A 13,654-nucleotide genomic window follows, 5' to 3' on the forward strand; every position below is an offset into this window, starting at 1 on the left:
CCTCTGACCCTCCTCCCTCTCATGCTCTCTGTCTCTCATTCTCTCTCTCGCAAATAAATAAAAATCTTAAAAAAAAAAATTAAAAAAAAAAAAGAACATTTCATTTTCTTCTCAAGCTCGTGAGAAAATCATCCTATAGTCAGTCTCTCATCCAGAAAGTGTGGCAACTCTGCCTATTTGTACTATCTCTCTGTCAAATAAATAAATTAAAAAAAAAAAAGTGTGGCCAAAAAAAATCCTGGGAAAGATGTATTCATCCCACACAGTAGGGGCGCGACAAATATTTGCAGAGACTGTGGTGTACATTGACCATCCTCTGTGGACAATGCAGAAAATAATGTAATGATCCCTGTGAGTCTCTGAAAAAGGCCGCCCAGCCTCACTTCTAGGATAGCTTCCTAGATCAGTAAGACCCACTCCTCAAATAATGCTTGTCTCTGAGGCCACACGTGCGGACCTATCTTGTCTTGGACAGCAAGGTTTCAGAATACATGTGGAGTTACCATTTAAAGCTTGAGAGATTTCAGATGCATTTAAAGCTAGCTTGCTTTACCCAGTCGCCTCTATCTGGCCCTTTTGGAATTTGTGCTGGTGCGTGGATTATAATCATGTTAGCTAAATAAAAGTTCAGAAGTCCTGCTAGCTTTTTCAGGTGTTAATTTAATCCTACACAGAACACACGCACACCCCAAACAAAAAAATAGATGGTTTAAAATGTGTAAATAGAAAAAGCAAAGCCTCTGGCGCTCAAATTTCTCACTGTCTCTGACTGCACAGGGCCTGCGATCAGTTTGTAACCCCCTGTTCTCGGACCTTCCTCACTGCCGGGCGCCTGCTGACTGGGGACCTGAAGGGAAAGACCACCTGTCCCTTCATTACTAATGCTTGACAAAGCTCCCTATCAGAACTGGGAAGGAATTCTTGAAGCAGGCAGGGAAGAACTAAAACCCCACTGATATGCAAAGCCACCAAGTGCCCCGGCAGCTTGTCACAGAGAAGACACCATTTAGAATTTTACAGAAGTTAATCAAATTAGATAGGAATAAAACACAGATGATTTTCACTTAATATTTTTAACAATCTTACAATACTGAGAGTCTCCCCACTTGAAAATCGCTCCTATAAAAGGCAGCTGAAGTTGATGCCACCTTCGTCCTGGACCTTCCTGCCCGTCCAGTGTGGTCCCCTGAAACCACAGAGCACCCACCGCCTTTCCCTTGCTGCTCAAGCCCACACCTGCAGCCCCTGCCTAGCCCCCTTCAGGCTCCTCCCCCCAATTCCTGGTTTGCCATCTCTCCTCCCAGCCGGCCAGGAATACACCTCAAAGAGAGTTCAGTAATAAGCATTATATAATAATAGTAATAAACATGTATTGAACACCTACTATGTGCCAAGTTCAAGTCTAATTCTATGAGAGGGGTCAACCCTTTCAGTAACCAGCATAAACAACCTGAGGCTTGCAGTGTGGTAAAGTCGCACCATCAGCAGTCAGGCTGCCGGCTGAGATCTAAGCAGGGCTTGCAGACCACCTCCGGTGTGGACCAAAAGCTGTCTGCAAGGCTCCTCCCACCTGGAGTCAATGATTACTGCTGCCATTTTTAGGATGCAAAATTAGTAGGAGCCCCTATTCGGGGCACCTGGGTGGCTCAGTCGGCTAAGCAACCGACCCTTGATCTCAGCTCCGGTCTTGATCTCAGGGTCGTGGCTTAAGCCCCTCCTTGGGCTCCACGTTGGGCGTGGAGCCTACTTAAAAAAAAAAAAATACCCCTATTGCTGAGAAAGGAACTTTTCTTTGACAATTTCTCTATTTCCCATAAATGGGCTAGCCCAGAGTACTTCTGGATTAAACTGCGCCTCCTCAAAACAGTCGGCTCATCTTAACCCACGAAGCCGAGGAGCCCCGGGCGGACCCAGAGGTGCCGCCCGCTGCCAGCAGGGAGCTGCTGAACAAGCTGGAGGGCTAAGGGCTGCCGGCGGGAGCAGCTGCTGTTTCCTCCACGAGGTCTGTCATTAACGTCCCCTCGGAGGGGGTGGCACGGACAAAAGCCCAAGGAGTACCGCCGACGTGCGCCCAGACCCGGCAGAACCGGCCTCGGCTCTCTGCCACCCACTCGAGCGGCGCGGAGATCACACGGAGGAAAAGGCGGGTCCGGGGAAGCTCCTGGGGGAAGAGAGGAAATTTCCCGTTCCTGACTCCCCTGCTCGGCCGGGACCGCAGTGCGCGCTCCGGAGCTCCCTCCGGGCGTGGCGACCCCAAGCGGCGCAGGGTCCCCGGGGCGCCGGCGGAGAGGGGCTGCCCCGCGAGGGCTGCCCCGGGGTCCCTCCTCCCCGCTCTCCCTCCTCCTCCTCCTCCCCTCCCGGCGCCCGAGCCTCCGCGCCCTACTGCTCGCCGCTCCCTGGGAGGGGGACGCGGTGCCGGGGAGCGGCGGCGGGGGTGGGGGCAGGCGGCCCGCAGCCTACCGTCTTCTGCTTCTTGATCCCCGACATGCTGGCGGACTGGACGCTGCGCGGCGGACACTCGGAGCTCGACTCCCGGGAGCGGAGGTGCGGGGACTCTGAGAGTGCGGCGGCTGCTGGGGCCCGACTCCCGGGAAGGAGGTATAAAAAGGCTCCCGCAGACACGTCGCACTTCCCTTGACCGGCCCCCTCCTCCCACTCCTCCCCCCGCCGCGCTCCTCTCCGCCCCGTCGGCTCCGCCAGCAGCGCCCAGCCCAGGGGCCCGGCCGCCGCCTGGGCGGCTCCCGGCCCGGCCCCCTACTCGCCCGAGCTGCCGCGCCCGCGCCAGGCGGCGGTCGAGGTCGCCCTCCCCGTGCCGGCGCGCCCCCGCCTCCCGCCCCACCCCACGCCTCTTCCAGGAAGGATTCCGGCCTCCGGGACGGGCCTGTGGGCAGGGTCCTCAGTGGGCACCGACGGCCCGCTCACCTTCGCTGGCAACCACCGCGAGGGTTCAGGTTATTGACCCCGCGTCCGCACCCGGCTGTGCGCTCCTCCCGCGCCCCCACGTCCCCGCGAAAGCATCACGGCCTACTTTCTCCCCACCTTACTAACGAAGCAACTGAGGCTTTCAGACTTTTCCCAAGTTATGTTCTAAGTGAGGGGCCTCAAACCCAGGCTTTCCACACCAGCGTCATCACATGGGATGATAAAATAAGGGGCCAACTGCTCGCCTGCGCGTCACGAGCCAGGCCTGGTGCTAAAGGGTTTGCTCCTTTGTGTTGGCGGTATTTTCGGCCTGTTACAGGTGGGCCCGCTGAGGCCCTGCTGCAACTCAAAAGTCAAGTAAGCAAGGGCAGCCCTGGAAAATGGCCAGGGGAAGCCCAGCGACTTTTCTCAGTTCACTCCCCACCCCCAAGTATTCCTACAGTACTTCTGTTGTTCAACAACTAAGATGAGCCCTTCGGAGAAAGAGCAAAAAGGAGGCCCAGCTCGCTTATGGCCTAAACCCTAGGAAACCAAGGTTTTATCGGAAGACAGCATGAGGCCACTCTCTTAACCCAAAAGTCTGGGGGGACCAGAGGTGTAAGGGGAGGGAAGCTGTAATTAGTGACAAGCATTTTGAGGGCAATCACTGGGTCTCACCCCTCTTTGTACCTTAACTCCTTGCGAAATGCCACAAACAGATCAATAGGACAGCACTTTCTGAAAAAGAGTCATTAAGATGCACAAAGGCCACACGGCTTAGCCAACTGTGGTCTTCCTTCTCTGGAAGGAAGGGGCTGGGGAAGTTCTTTCTTCTGAGGAGGTCAAGGGTGGAACTTTTGTTTCAGACCTAACTGGACTTCTGGAAGATTGCAAGCCTTCCAGACAAACACCTGAAGATCTGGCTCTTCGTTACTTCTCCATGGGAAGGCGGGAAAGAACATCTTCAGGAGTCAAAAAAACTTAAAAGGCAGCCTTACATGTTTGTACAGTCTTGAAATGTCAGTATATGCATTTTCTTACTCATTTTGAGTAAGGTGTCACCACTCCCTTCAGCTATGAGCAGCTAGAGGGCAAATACTGGATTTGAGTTTCTGTTCTGAACACAAACACTTTGAATTTACGTGGTTTGAACAGTAACATCCGTTCTTATTTCATTGGAAAAATCCTCTTGTATCCGTTCCAACCATATCTTGAACCCTGCCAGATGCGAGCAAAAAGGTAAATTAAGTGTGGATGGATAAATAGCAATTTGTGTGATTGCTGTGTTTTTTCACATTGCCTCTAAAATAGTTGTGTTTCTGAAAAGAAGGAAGTGGAGGGCAAGTCTCTAAGGGTTACTTCCTGGAAAAGGAAGAGATGAGTGTTTAGATCTGGGGGAAGTCTTGAGATCCTTTGTTGTCCACTCGCCTGGTCCCCGTATTTCACGGAGGGGCAATGTGGAACTGGTACCCGGAGGAGAGATGGAAGTGGACCCTTGACCTTCATCACCAGCTGGAGGCAGAGATGAGCCTCAAGCCCAGGTCAGAGGTTCCCTCCACATCCTGGGACCTGAATCACTCCACCTCTTGGTCAGCTATTTCAAGAGGCTGCGAAAACTGTACACAGGACTATTTATCTCATTTTAGATTTAATTAATTCTCAAGTAGTACTTTGGAACAGATGTGCTTTACTACTTCTCTGGAAGCATTTCTTGTGAAGTAGGAGGGCTCGCCTCCCCTGGACCCATACCACAGGCCATCAGTTCTGCTACAATTCAGCAGGGCAACTCACTCAAAAGCAAACTAATCATTCTTGTTTACTTTCACAGGTTGTGTGTGTGTGTGTGTGTGTTTTAAAGACAATGTCTTGAACTCTTTTTCATCTCACTACCATCTTGGTCCTAGAAGAGGACATTCCTTCGTATGAGCAACTAGTAGCTTAATTTTTGGAGTCTGATTCCAGCCCAACAGAGCTGAAAGAAGGAAGAGGGAGGAAGGGTTGAAGTCTGTCCATTCATATGGACACAATCTCCGTAAATTTCTCAGTAGTGCTCCCTCCAAGCCCCTGCTATAAAGCACCGTGAGCTACACTGTACCAGTTTGTAATCCTTACACTAATTTGCATGAGGGGTTCTTTTTCTTCTTCCTATTTACTTTTCTTTCTTCCAGAACTGGCTGGGCTTAATAATTAACTTAATGAGGTGGTGGTTACTACTTGGTCCTTTTATTGTTTAGGAAAGATGGAATCAGTGAGCTCCCACGAATAAACAAAGGAAACACATATACAAAGAACACTAGTGTTGGTGAGATCTTTATGCCATAGGTTCTCTAACACATTTTAGGGGGGCTCATCACAGTTTAGGGGATCTAGCTTGGAGACAACTCCCCAGGATGGCCATTCCCAAGGAATGCAGCTACATTGCCCCCTAGTGGCTGTAATGAATAACAAAAGACCTTATTGTTGAAACACCCTGCCCCCTGAACCAAAAATAAGTTCAAGAGTTCCCTTGAGTCAAGAAGCCCTTAGAGAAAGTCCTCTAAAGGATCCAAACACTCTTCCTTGGCACAGGTACTCCCAAGAGAAGCAAGATGTGATCCCTGTGTTCAAGAAACTCACAGTCAAGTGACGGAGACAAACTGCCTCCCACCTCCATCCCAATCATTTCAGTACAATCCTTGATGGGGCAGGTAAAAATCTAATCGTTAATCTTCGATGCACAGCTGAAAGGTTCTATTGTGGTGTGGGTATGCTGATAGGAGTTCCAAAAACCACTCTCATTAGGCATCTTCAGCAATTTCCAGTTGGGGATTCTATATGGTGCATTTAAAAATTCCGTGCCCTTAAGCAATGTGAAAGGCGATCCTTTCAAGATTTCTTCATGCCCATTCCATCCTCATTCTGTTAGCTGCAACTGAGTCAACAGTACAACTTTATAGACGCTTATCTTTCCAAAGCATCCATTGTTCTCATAAAAAACACTACTCTTTTTTCCACTCGTATGCTCTTCATTTAAGTCACATGAAAGTAAATTACTTCACTTACAGGTACAACTGGCAGAAACAGGTTTGGGGTCACACACTATGGAGCTCAGGAAACATCTAGATTATGGGGTGGGAATGCCGGAGGGTGTGGGCATCTCAGTGCATCCTACGATCAGAGAACATTCATTTGGCTATGGGTATCCATCAATCTCTTTTCTAGAAGAAATGGAGGGCATGGATTAGACAAGCCACTCAGTTAAAAGACAGGATGTTGTGGGAGCACAGAGGAGGGACATCCAGTTTAACTTTGGAAGACAGATGTCAGATTTTCTTGGGGAACAAAATACATGAGCTGAGACTTGAAGGGTAGGGTTTGGCCCACCCTCCCCTCTCCTCCCCATCATGGGTGTGTGTGTAAATGTGAAAGTGGAAAGGCACAGAGCTGCATGAAATCACATGGTAGGTTCAGAAAATTGTAAGTATCTGTATGGCTGAGTCCGGGAGATAAAACAGAAGAAGGGGAGAAGGCGGTAGGAGGGGATGTGTGCCCTGTGTGATCCTTCAGCGATGTGATTTTGCACATTCTCTTCTTCATGCTCATCCCAGTGCATGGCCTTCCATCTGTTCATTAGTCCTTACAGGACACTCCCTGCGTCCAAAGATGAGAAGTCACTGTCCCGAGGGCCCCTGGCCTGGTGAGGGAGATGGAGATGTACACAAATAATTCTAAGGGAACGTGATAAGTGCTGGAATAAAGGCCTATTCGAAGTAATAGGGAGAGGACCTCAAAGAAGGCAATGACTGCTGGACTATGAACAGATTCTAATGGGCGTGATGATTTAACTTGAGTTTCAAGGATAAGCCAGATAGAAGGGGGATCTGTCACCAGACTGATGTTCCTGCTGCCCCACCACTCCCTGGCCTCCTTCCTGGCATGCCCCCGCCTTCTGAAAGACCCAGAAAGAGCAGAGCAATGCTGACTCCCGCCAGAAGCCTGTCCACAGAGGAGAAGGCCACATTCCCAGGCAAAAGTGATGCTCTGCCGCCATTTCTTGGGTGGAACCCGGTCCACAGTTCTTGTTGAGTCACTGTATTGGTTTGAAGAGAAGAATATTTATGAGTACACACGCACATTATGCAAAATAGAAACATTTAGGGTAGTTAGCGAAATTCACTCCAAAATTCAATAAAATTCAGTGAAAACAAGTTATATTTGGTCACTGGCTGAGTTTTCAGCCTTCAGCCATTTATTTTAAAAGATGCTCAGCAAGGTGAAGATAATGTAATCCCTGTCGCTTAGAGGCTTTAAATTATTAGAACAATTTCTAATTAAACTTAAATTATTTAACTATTAACTATCTAGTTAACAAATTATATCCCTTAAACTTTAAATTATTAAAAAAATGTCCAACTAAACTGAGTGAAACTTTTTTTTTTCTTTTTTAAGATTTTATTTATTTATTTATTTGAGAGAGAGACTGAGATAGAGCATGAGCGGGGGAGGGTCAGAGGGAGAAGCAGACTCCCCGCTGAGCGGGGAGTCCGACGCGGGACTCGATCCCGGGACTCCGGGATCATGACCTGAGCCGAAGGCAGTCGCCTAACCGACTGAGCCACCCAGGCGCCCTGAGTGAAACTTTTTTTAAGATTTTATTTATTTATTTGAGAGAGAAAGGAGTTAGGGTGGGGGGGAGAGGCAGAGGGAGAAGCAGACACCCTGCTGAGCAAGGAACTCGATGTAGGGCTCGATCCCAGGACCCTGAGATCATGACCTAAGCCAAAGACAGACGCTTAACCTACCGAGCCACCCAGGTGTCCCTAAACTGAGTGAAGTTTTAAGACATATTTTAAAGGAAAGAAGGGAGAAGGAAAAAAGAAAAAAGAAGGAACAAAAAAGAAGCAGAAAGAAGTGGAAGTTGTAATATTTGGCTTAAAAAAATTAAGAAAATGTCACAAAAGATGACATATTCAGACAAATTAGTTATACTTTTAGAAATGTCCTTAATAATGAAAGGGCAGAAATTTTCCATTCAGAAATAACTTATATTGAGTTATATGGTAAGTGCTCTTTTCCAACATAACAGAAATGTGGTGATACAATAAATTAATATTATAATTACTAGAGAATATCAGAGATACCATAAATGGATGGTTAATTTGCAAATATTTGGAATATAATATGTTGAGCATAGCTTAATTTACTAGTGTGTCCTCAACCTTCTAAAAGGATTTTATAAATTTCACATCATGTAAAGATAAGCAGTACAAAATCAATATAATCTCTCTCCATCTCTTTTATTTAAAACAATTTTTTTTTAAAGTTTATTTATTTTTTAGTAATTTCTACGCCCAACATGGGCCCGAACTCATGAGTCAGAGATCAAGAGCCGCATGCTCTTCTGACTGAGCCAGCCAGGCGCCCCTCCACCTCTTTTAAATAAAGGTATAAAAATCCTAACTTATAGACCTCAGGCTTCCTGACAGTATCATAAGAGAGTTTTTATGAGTACTGAGCATTTTCTGAAAAAGTGATAGTTCTCTATGTGTATTGCTATTTTTCAAATGTCTTTAGATGCTACTGTAAAGAATAAAATTAAAATTCATTTAAAATGTTATGAAATTCATTTCCTGACCTTTACATAATATTTTCAATCATCAGATACTAAAAATACAACTACAATCATAGGAGAAATCAGTCTCCTAAAGAAAAATGGGCAACAGTCCCGTTATAATAAAAATCATAAATATTGGCCAAAATTGATATATGCACTGCTAACCCAAACTTATGCTTGAGCCTTGAAATCCTTCTATTTTCAAAACACTGTCTTTTCTTAATTATACCCCTCACACACACACACACACACACACACACACACGTTTTTCTTTTGTTCACTTTTAGTTTCGAAAGACAATTCTGTTCTAGAAAGGGTGGGGGCGTTCTTTTGAAGCCCTAACGGTTCTCAAACCTCACTGCACATTATAGCTATCTGAGGAACCCCACACTTGACTAACTAAATCAAAGTCAGGAGGGGGGTGGGTCCCAGGCATCCCAGTAGTTTTAAAAGTTTCTCTTTAGGAGAATCATTGGCTCTCAAGGGGGATGGTGCATCAAGATCACCTCTGTTAAATTACAGATTGCTGCCCCTCCCCCCCCCACACACACATAGTTTCTCACGTCGGTTATCAAGCTTAGGACACAGAAACTGCATTTCTAGCAAGCTCCCAGGTGATGCTGATGCTGCTGGTCTGGGACCACAGTTCTGCACATCACTACCTTAGAGGTCTTCCAACTCGCCCACACATTTTAACCTGTTATAGGAAATTTAGAAAATAAGTGGAAAGGGAAGAAACAGGTGTGCTGGGAAGACAAGCTTGGATAACATTCTTAAAAACCATCCTACTACCGAGAATAAAATGTCTCACAGGGTGAACAGGGAAGGAAAGCGATTTTGCCAGGAGTTCCCAGCTCCATTAAAATCACACTGGAAGCCTTACAATGATACCTTCAGCTGCCTGGGCTCCCTCCATCCTTCTCAGTCTACAGACCTCTGGGCTGGGGCTTGCACCGGAATATGCCACACCCTGGGCAAGATTCTGCTTTGCAGCCACTAATCCAGCCCGCTGGCTCTCCCCCTCCACCATGACAAAATCCCCTGGGGTGCTTGTAGAAACACACAGTCCTGAATCCCACCCTGAGAATTCCCCTGTGAGGTCACAGGTACTTCTAATTCTCATTGAAGGTTTTTAATGAGGCCTCGGTCCTTTTTTTCCCCCAGATGCTTTGTTTATTCAATCCTTTTTCTTTCTCAAAGGGCTTTAGGCTTTAAAACGAGAGAAAGAATCGGGTGCCTGGGTGGTGGCTCGGTCGTTAAGCGTCTGCCTTCGGCTCAGGTCATGATCCCAGGGTCCTAGGATCAAGCCCCGTGTCAGGCTCCCTGCTCGGCAGGAAGCCTGCTTCTCTCTCTCCCACTCCCCCTGCTTGTGTTCCTGCTCTCGCTATCTCTCTCTCAAATAAATAAAATATTAAAAAAAAAAAAGAGGAAAAGAATCTGTGTTCCCTCCTGAGCCTGGAATGGTCTTGATTGAATGGAAGAGGGCCAGAATGGGGAAATATTGGTGTAAAAATCAGGTAAGACCTAAAATATTGTCCCACTGTATCATTTTTTTTCTGACATTATTCGCTGAATAATTTACCTCTTCTTCTGTTGGTTTGGGGTGCTTCCTCCAGGACGAACGGTGCTAGCTGACAGAGGTCTCCCCTAGCAAGTGCCCAGTAATACATCCTGACTCCCCAGCAGGGAGGTTCTAGGAGAAGCAGCTCAATTACAAATTATAACTTGGAACTTTTTTGCCCGTTTGCTCTTCCAGACTAACTAATGAACTATTTTATTAAGCCCCTTTCCTGCCCCCTAAAATGATACGGGGTTTCTATTAAATTGTTAATAATAAATTACACATTTGATTTGGGAAGAATTGATAAAACAGTCAAGTTTCTTCTCTAGCACATGGTATCTTTGTTCCGGTTTCTTGAATCTCATGCACACGGACATACATCCCCATGGAATTAGAAATGGAATTGCCCATCCTCCCCACTTCCATCATTCTTGTTTTGAAGGAATGCTACGGATTATTGTATTCAGTCACTTTTTTTTTTTTAAGATTTTATTATTTATTTATTTGACAGAGAGAGAGCGTGCACACAAACAGGGGGAGAAGCAGAGGGAGAGGGAAAAGCAGACTCCCCGCTGAGCAGGGAGCCCAATACGGGGCTTGATCCCAGGACCCTGAGATCATGACCTGAGCTGAAGGCAGACGCTTCACCGACTGAGCCACCCAGGGGCCCCAGTATTCAGTTAATTTAAAAAATTTTGTTTTACTTAATAAAACTACATTCCTTTTTTTCCCCCTGACACACGTAATTGAGACACACCTGGAGAACCAGTGACCCGAAGAATGGAATCCAAGGCCCGTTGAGGAGTCCTTCTGGGAGGCAGGTCATTTGCTTCCGAGAGTGGTCAGCCTGGATGGGGCTCACACCTGCAAATGGCCTCTCGCCAGTTCTCTCAGCTATGGTGCAAGGCTGGGCCGGCTCCATGAGAGAGTTGTGTATCACACACCAAAAGAATCCTAGGCATGGAGTCAGAAAACCTAGACTTACATCTTTTTGTTGGTCTAGCAGTTCCCTTCTGCGGGGCAGGCATGGGATCCAGGCTGAGCATAGCCCCAGAACAGCCCTAGCACCAACCTGAGTCCTCTGCTGATTCTCCTTTTGGAGCTTCACTGTCGGAAGGAGGCCTTTCGCTTTTCAGCGAGGAAGGGTCAGTATTGTATGCAAACATACACTACATGTAGAGATGCTGACGGCCACATCTATTCCCACGTGGACAGGTCTTAGACACTGACTAAAAGCCTCATGGCTTCGATTTCCTAGTTTCTGCCTCTGGCTTCCCAGAACCCCCGGCTTCCCCAGGCTCTTCTTGTGATCCTGGGAGTTACCCCAATAGCCTTCTGACAAACACACTTGCTTACTTTGACACAGATCATTTGACTCAGGTGCTCTCTCTTGGGACCAAAATAGTCCTGAGTTCTTTTTCTTTTCTTTTCTTTTTAAGATTTTATTTATTTATTTGACAGAGAGAGACACAGCGAGAGAGGGAACACAAGCAGGGGGGAGTGGGAGAGGGAGAAGCAGGCTTCCCGCAGAGCAGGGAGCCCGATGTGGGGCTCGATCCCAGGACCCTGGGATCACGACCTGAGCCGAAGGCAGAGGCTTAATGACTGAGCCACCCAGGCTCCCCATTCCTGAGTTCTTTAAAACCACCTTTTTGGACCACTGTGGATGCTGCACGAAGGGCTATGAAATTCCCAGCATGGTACCAAACACTGCTCAATAAATCTACCAAACAGAATTGAATCAAGCGTGATGATTTAGAATTGCCTTTACATTTGGGACAATTCAGGGTGTCAAGACTGATGGAAACTTTTATCATAACCTCCAGGCTTATCTCACAATTTTAAAGGTATAAAACAGAAATGACTGGAATCCCATCCAAAATTTGAAGATCCTCCGAAGTATGAAAAATTGGTGGAATTTTCAGGTTATCGTGCAAGTAGCTACAGCCAACTGTAGCCTATATTATTTATTGCAATCTATATTAAACATTAGTTTCTTGTAGCGCATATTAAATCTATGCTTCCTTTGAGGTGTGGTTTTAATGACATTCTGTGTGAAATGTTTCTGGGCATTCTAACTTTGCTTTGATTCTGCTCATCTCATCTTATTACATTATTTTATTAAAAATGGCACCTGTTTCTTCTGCTCATGCTCCATGTGACACTGCAATAATTTGGATCCAATTGTTTAATTAGGTTGTCAACCAAACCACTAGTGACAAGTTCTATAGTTTTCCCATTCTGTGAAAATAATGAGAATGTCTCTGACATATGTCAGAGATTTTGCTTTTTAGCTTTTAAAAAAAGGAACATATTTCCTTTATCAGCCAGAAACACTGGACACAGAGCTCTTCGTTCTGCATGATATCCAAAATTTGTTCCTTTAGCACAGGAGTCCATGTTAATGGCTAATGTAATTCTGATTTCTAGACATCATGACCAGGAAAAAGAAAAAAAAAAGATCTGGCTGTTTGGGAAATCATGTCCATTTAATCTGTAGCCATGATCTCTAAAGTTACTGTGGGACTGTCATTGGATGAGCTCTACTTTGAGAAATGTGTGTTCAAGGTCCCCTTTCAGCTTCAGGCTCTGGCTCTGTAGTTTAGAACAGGCAGGGGGCTGGACTAATGGAAAGTCACGAATTGGCTCTCCTACCCGGCCGTCGATGGTGGAGCAAGGGGCTCAAAGTATGACTTCAACTGAGGAATTCTTGGTTTCCATAGGCAAAGGTGTGGGGGCTCCTTTGGCATTTTCAAAATAACATCTCGTTTGCTTTCTCACCCAAAGAAACCTCAGAAAGTCTCTAATTTACTAGTGGAGTCTATGCTACATTTTACTTATTCTTCAGCTGTTTGGAACTTTGAATGGTTTTGAACAGACACAATGTTATATATTATGTCAAGATTCCCTGGCTAGGTCTCCGGTTGCCAGTCCCAAGAGAAAAGCTATTCAGTCAATAAAACACCTGAAATTTGGTACGTCTGCAATTTCACAGGGGAAGATAATATTTTTATGCAATGCATAAACTCAGAAATCACTCTTTTTTTTTTTTTTTCAGTTGAATGCCCTGGGGTTTGAGGAGAAGTGGATTAGTTAGGGAAGGAGAAACAGCTATGAGGGGTGCCTGGGTGGCTCAGTCGGTTAAGCGACTGCTTTTGGCTCAGGTCATGGTCTCAGGGTCCTGGGACCGAGCCCCACATTGGGCTCCCTGCTCGGGGTGGGGGGGTGGTGTCTGCCTCTCCCTCTGTCCCTCCCTCCCACGGCTGGTACACTCTCTCTTAAATAAATAAATAAAATCTTTAAAAATAAAAAAGAAATAGCTGTGAGCTACAACAAGTCTCAGAAACTTTTTGTGCATTTTGAAGGATTTCCAAGTCAGTGGCTCTTTATTTTAATTCCATGGCTCTCTTTTTTTTTTTTTTAATTTTTTTATTGTTATGTTAATCCCCATACATTACATCATTAGTTTTAGATGTAGTGTTCCATGATTCATTGTTTGTGCATAACACCCAGTGCTCCATGCAGAACGTGCCCTCTTTAATACCCATCACCGGGCTAACCCATCCTCCCCCCCCCACCCAGAACCCTCAGTTTGTTTT

General features: G+C 46.2%; 2 protein-coding genes across 3 annotated transcripts in view; both read right to left on the minus strand.

Moving 5' to 3' along the window:
• Positions 1–2,589, minus strand: part of PAPSS2 (3'-phosphoadenosine 5'-phosphosulfate synthase 2) — a 67,202-nt gene extending 64,613 nt beyond the window's left edge. The window contains exon 1 of the mRNA XM_031027358.2: positions 2,461–2,589. Within this exon, the coding sequence (XP_030883218.2) occupies positions 2,461–2,487 (27 nt within the window). The 5' untranslated portion in view covers positions 2,488–2,589. The remainder of the gene's footprint in view (positions 1–2,460) is intronic.
• Positions 2,590–5,964: 3,375 nt separating this feature from the next.
• The window catches only part of MINPP1 (multiple inositol-polyphosphate phosphatase 1), a 121,340-nt gene continuing 113,650 nt past the window's right edge, over positions 5,965–13,654 (minus strand). Inside the window, exons 5-6 of one of the 2 annotated variants that reach the window (XM_081824378.1) lie at positions 6,864–6,970; positions 5,965–6,098 (exon numbers count right to left, since the gene is read on the minus strand). In XM_081824378.1, the coding sequence (XP_081680504.1) occupies positions 6,055–6,098; positions 6,864–6,970 (151 nt within the window). In that variant the 3' untranslated portion in view covers positions 5,965–6,054. Of the gene's footprint in view, positions 6,099–6,510; positions 6,971–13,654 lie in introns of those variants that run through there. The other variant, XM_081824376.1, reaches the window with a different exon arrangement.

The sequence above is a fragment of the Leptonychotes weddellii genome, chromosome 6, assembly GCF_054177405.1.
Source record: "Leptonychotes weddellii isolate Sample4059 chromosome 6, ASM5417740v2, whole genome shotgun sequence".
NCBI classification, from domain to species: domain Eukaryota; kingdom Metazoa; phylum Chordata; class Mammalia; order Carnivora; family Phocidae; genus Leptonychotes; species Leptonychotes weddellii.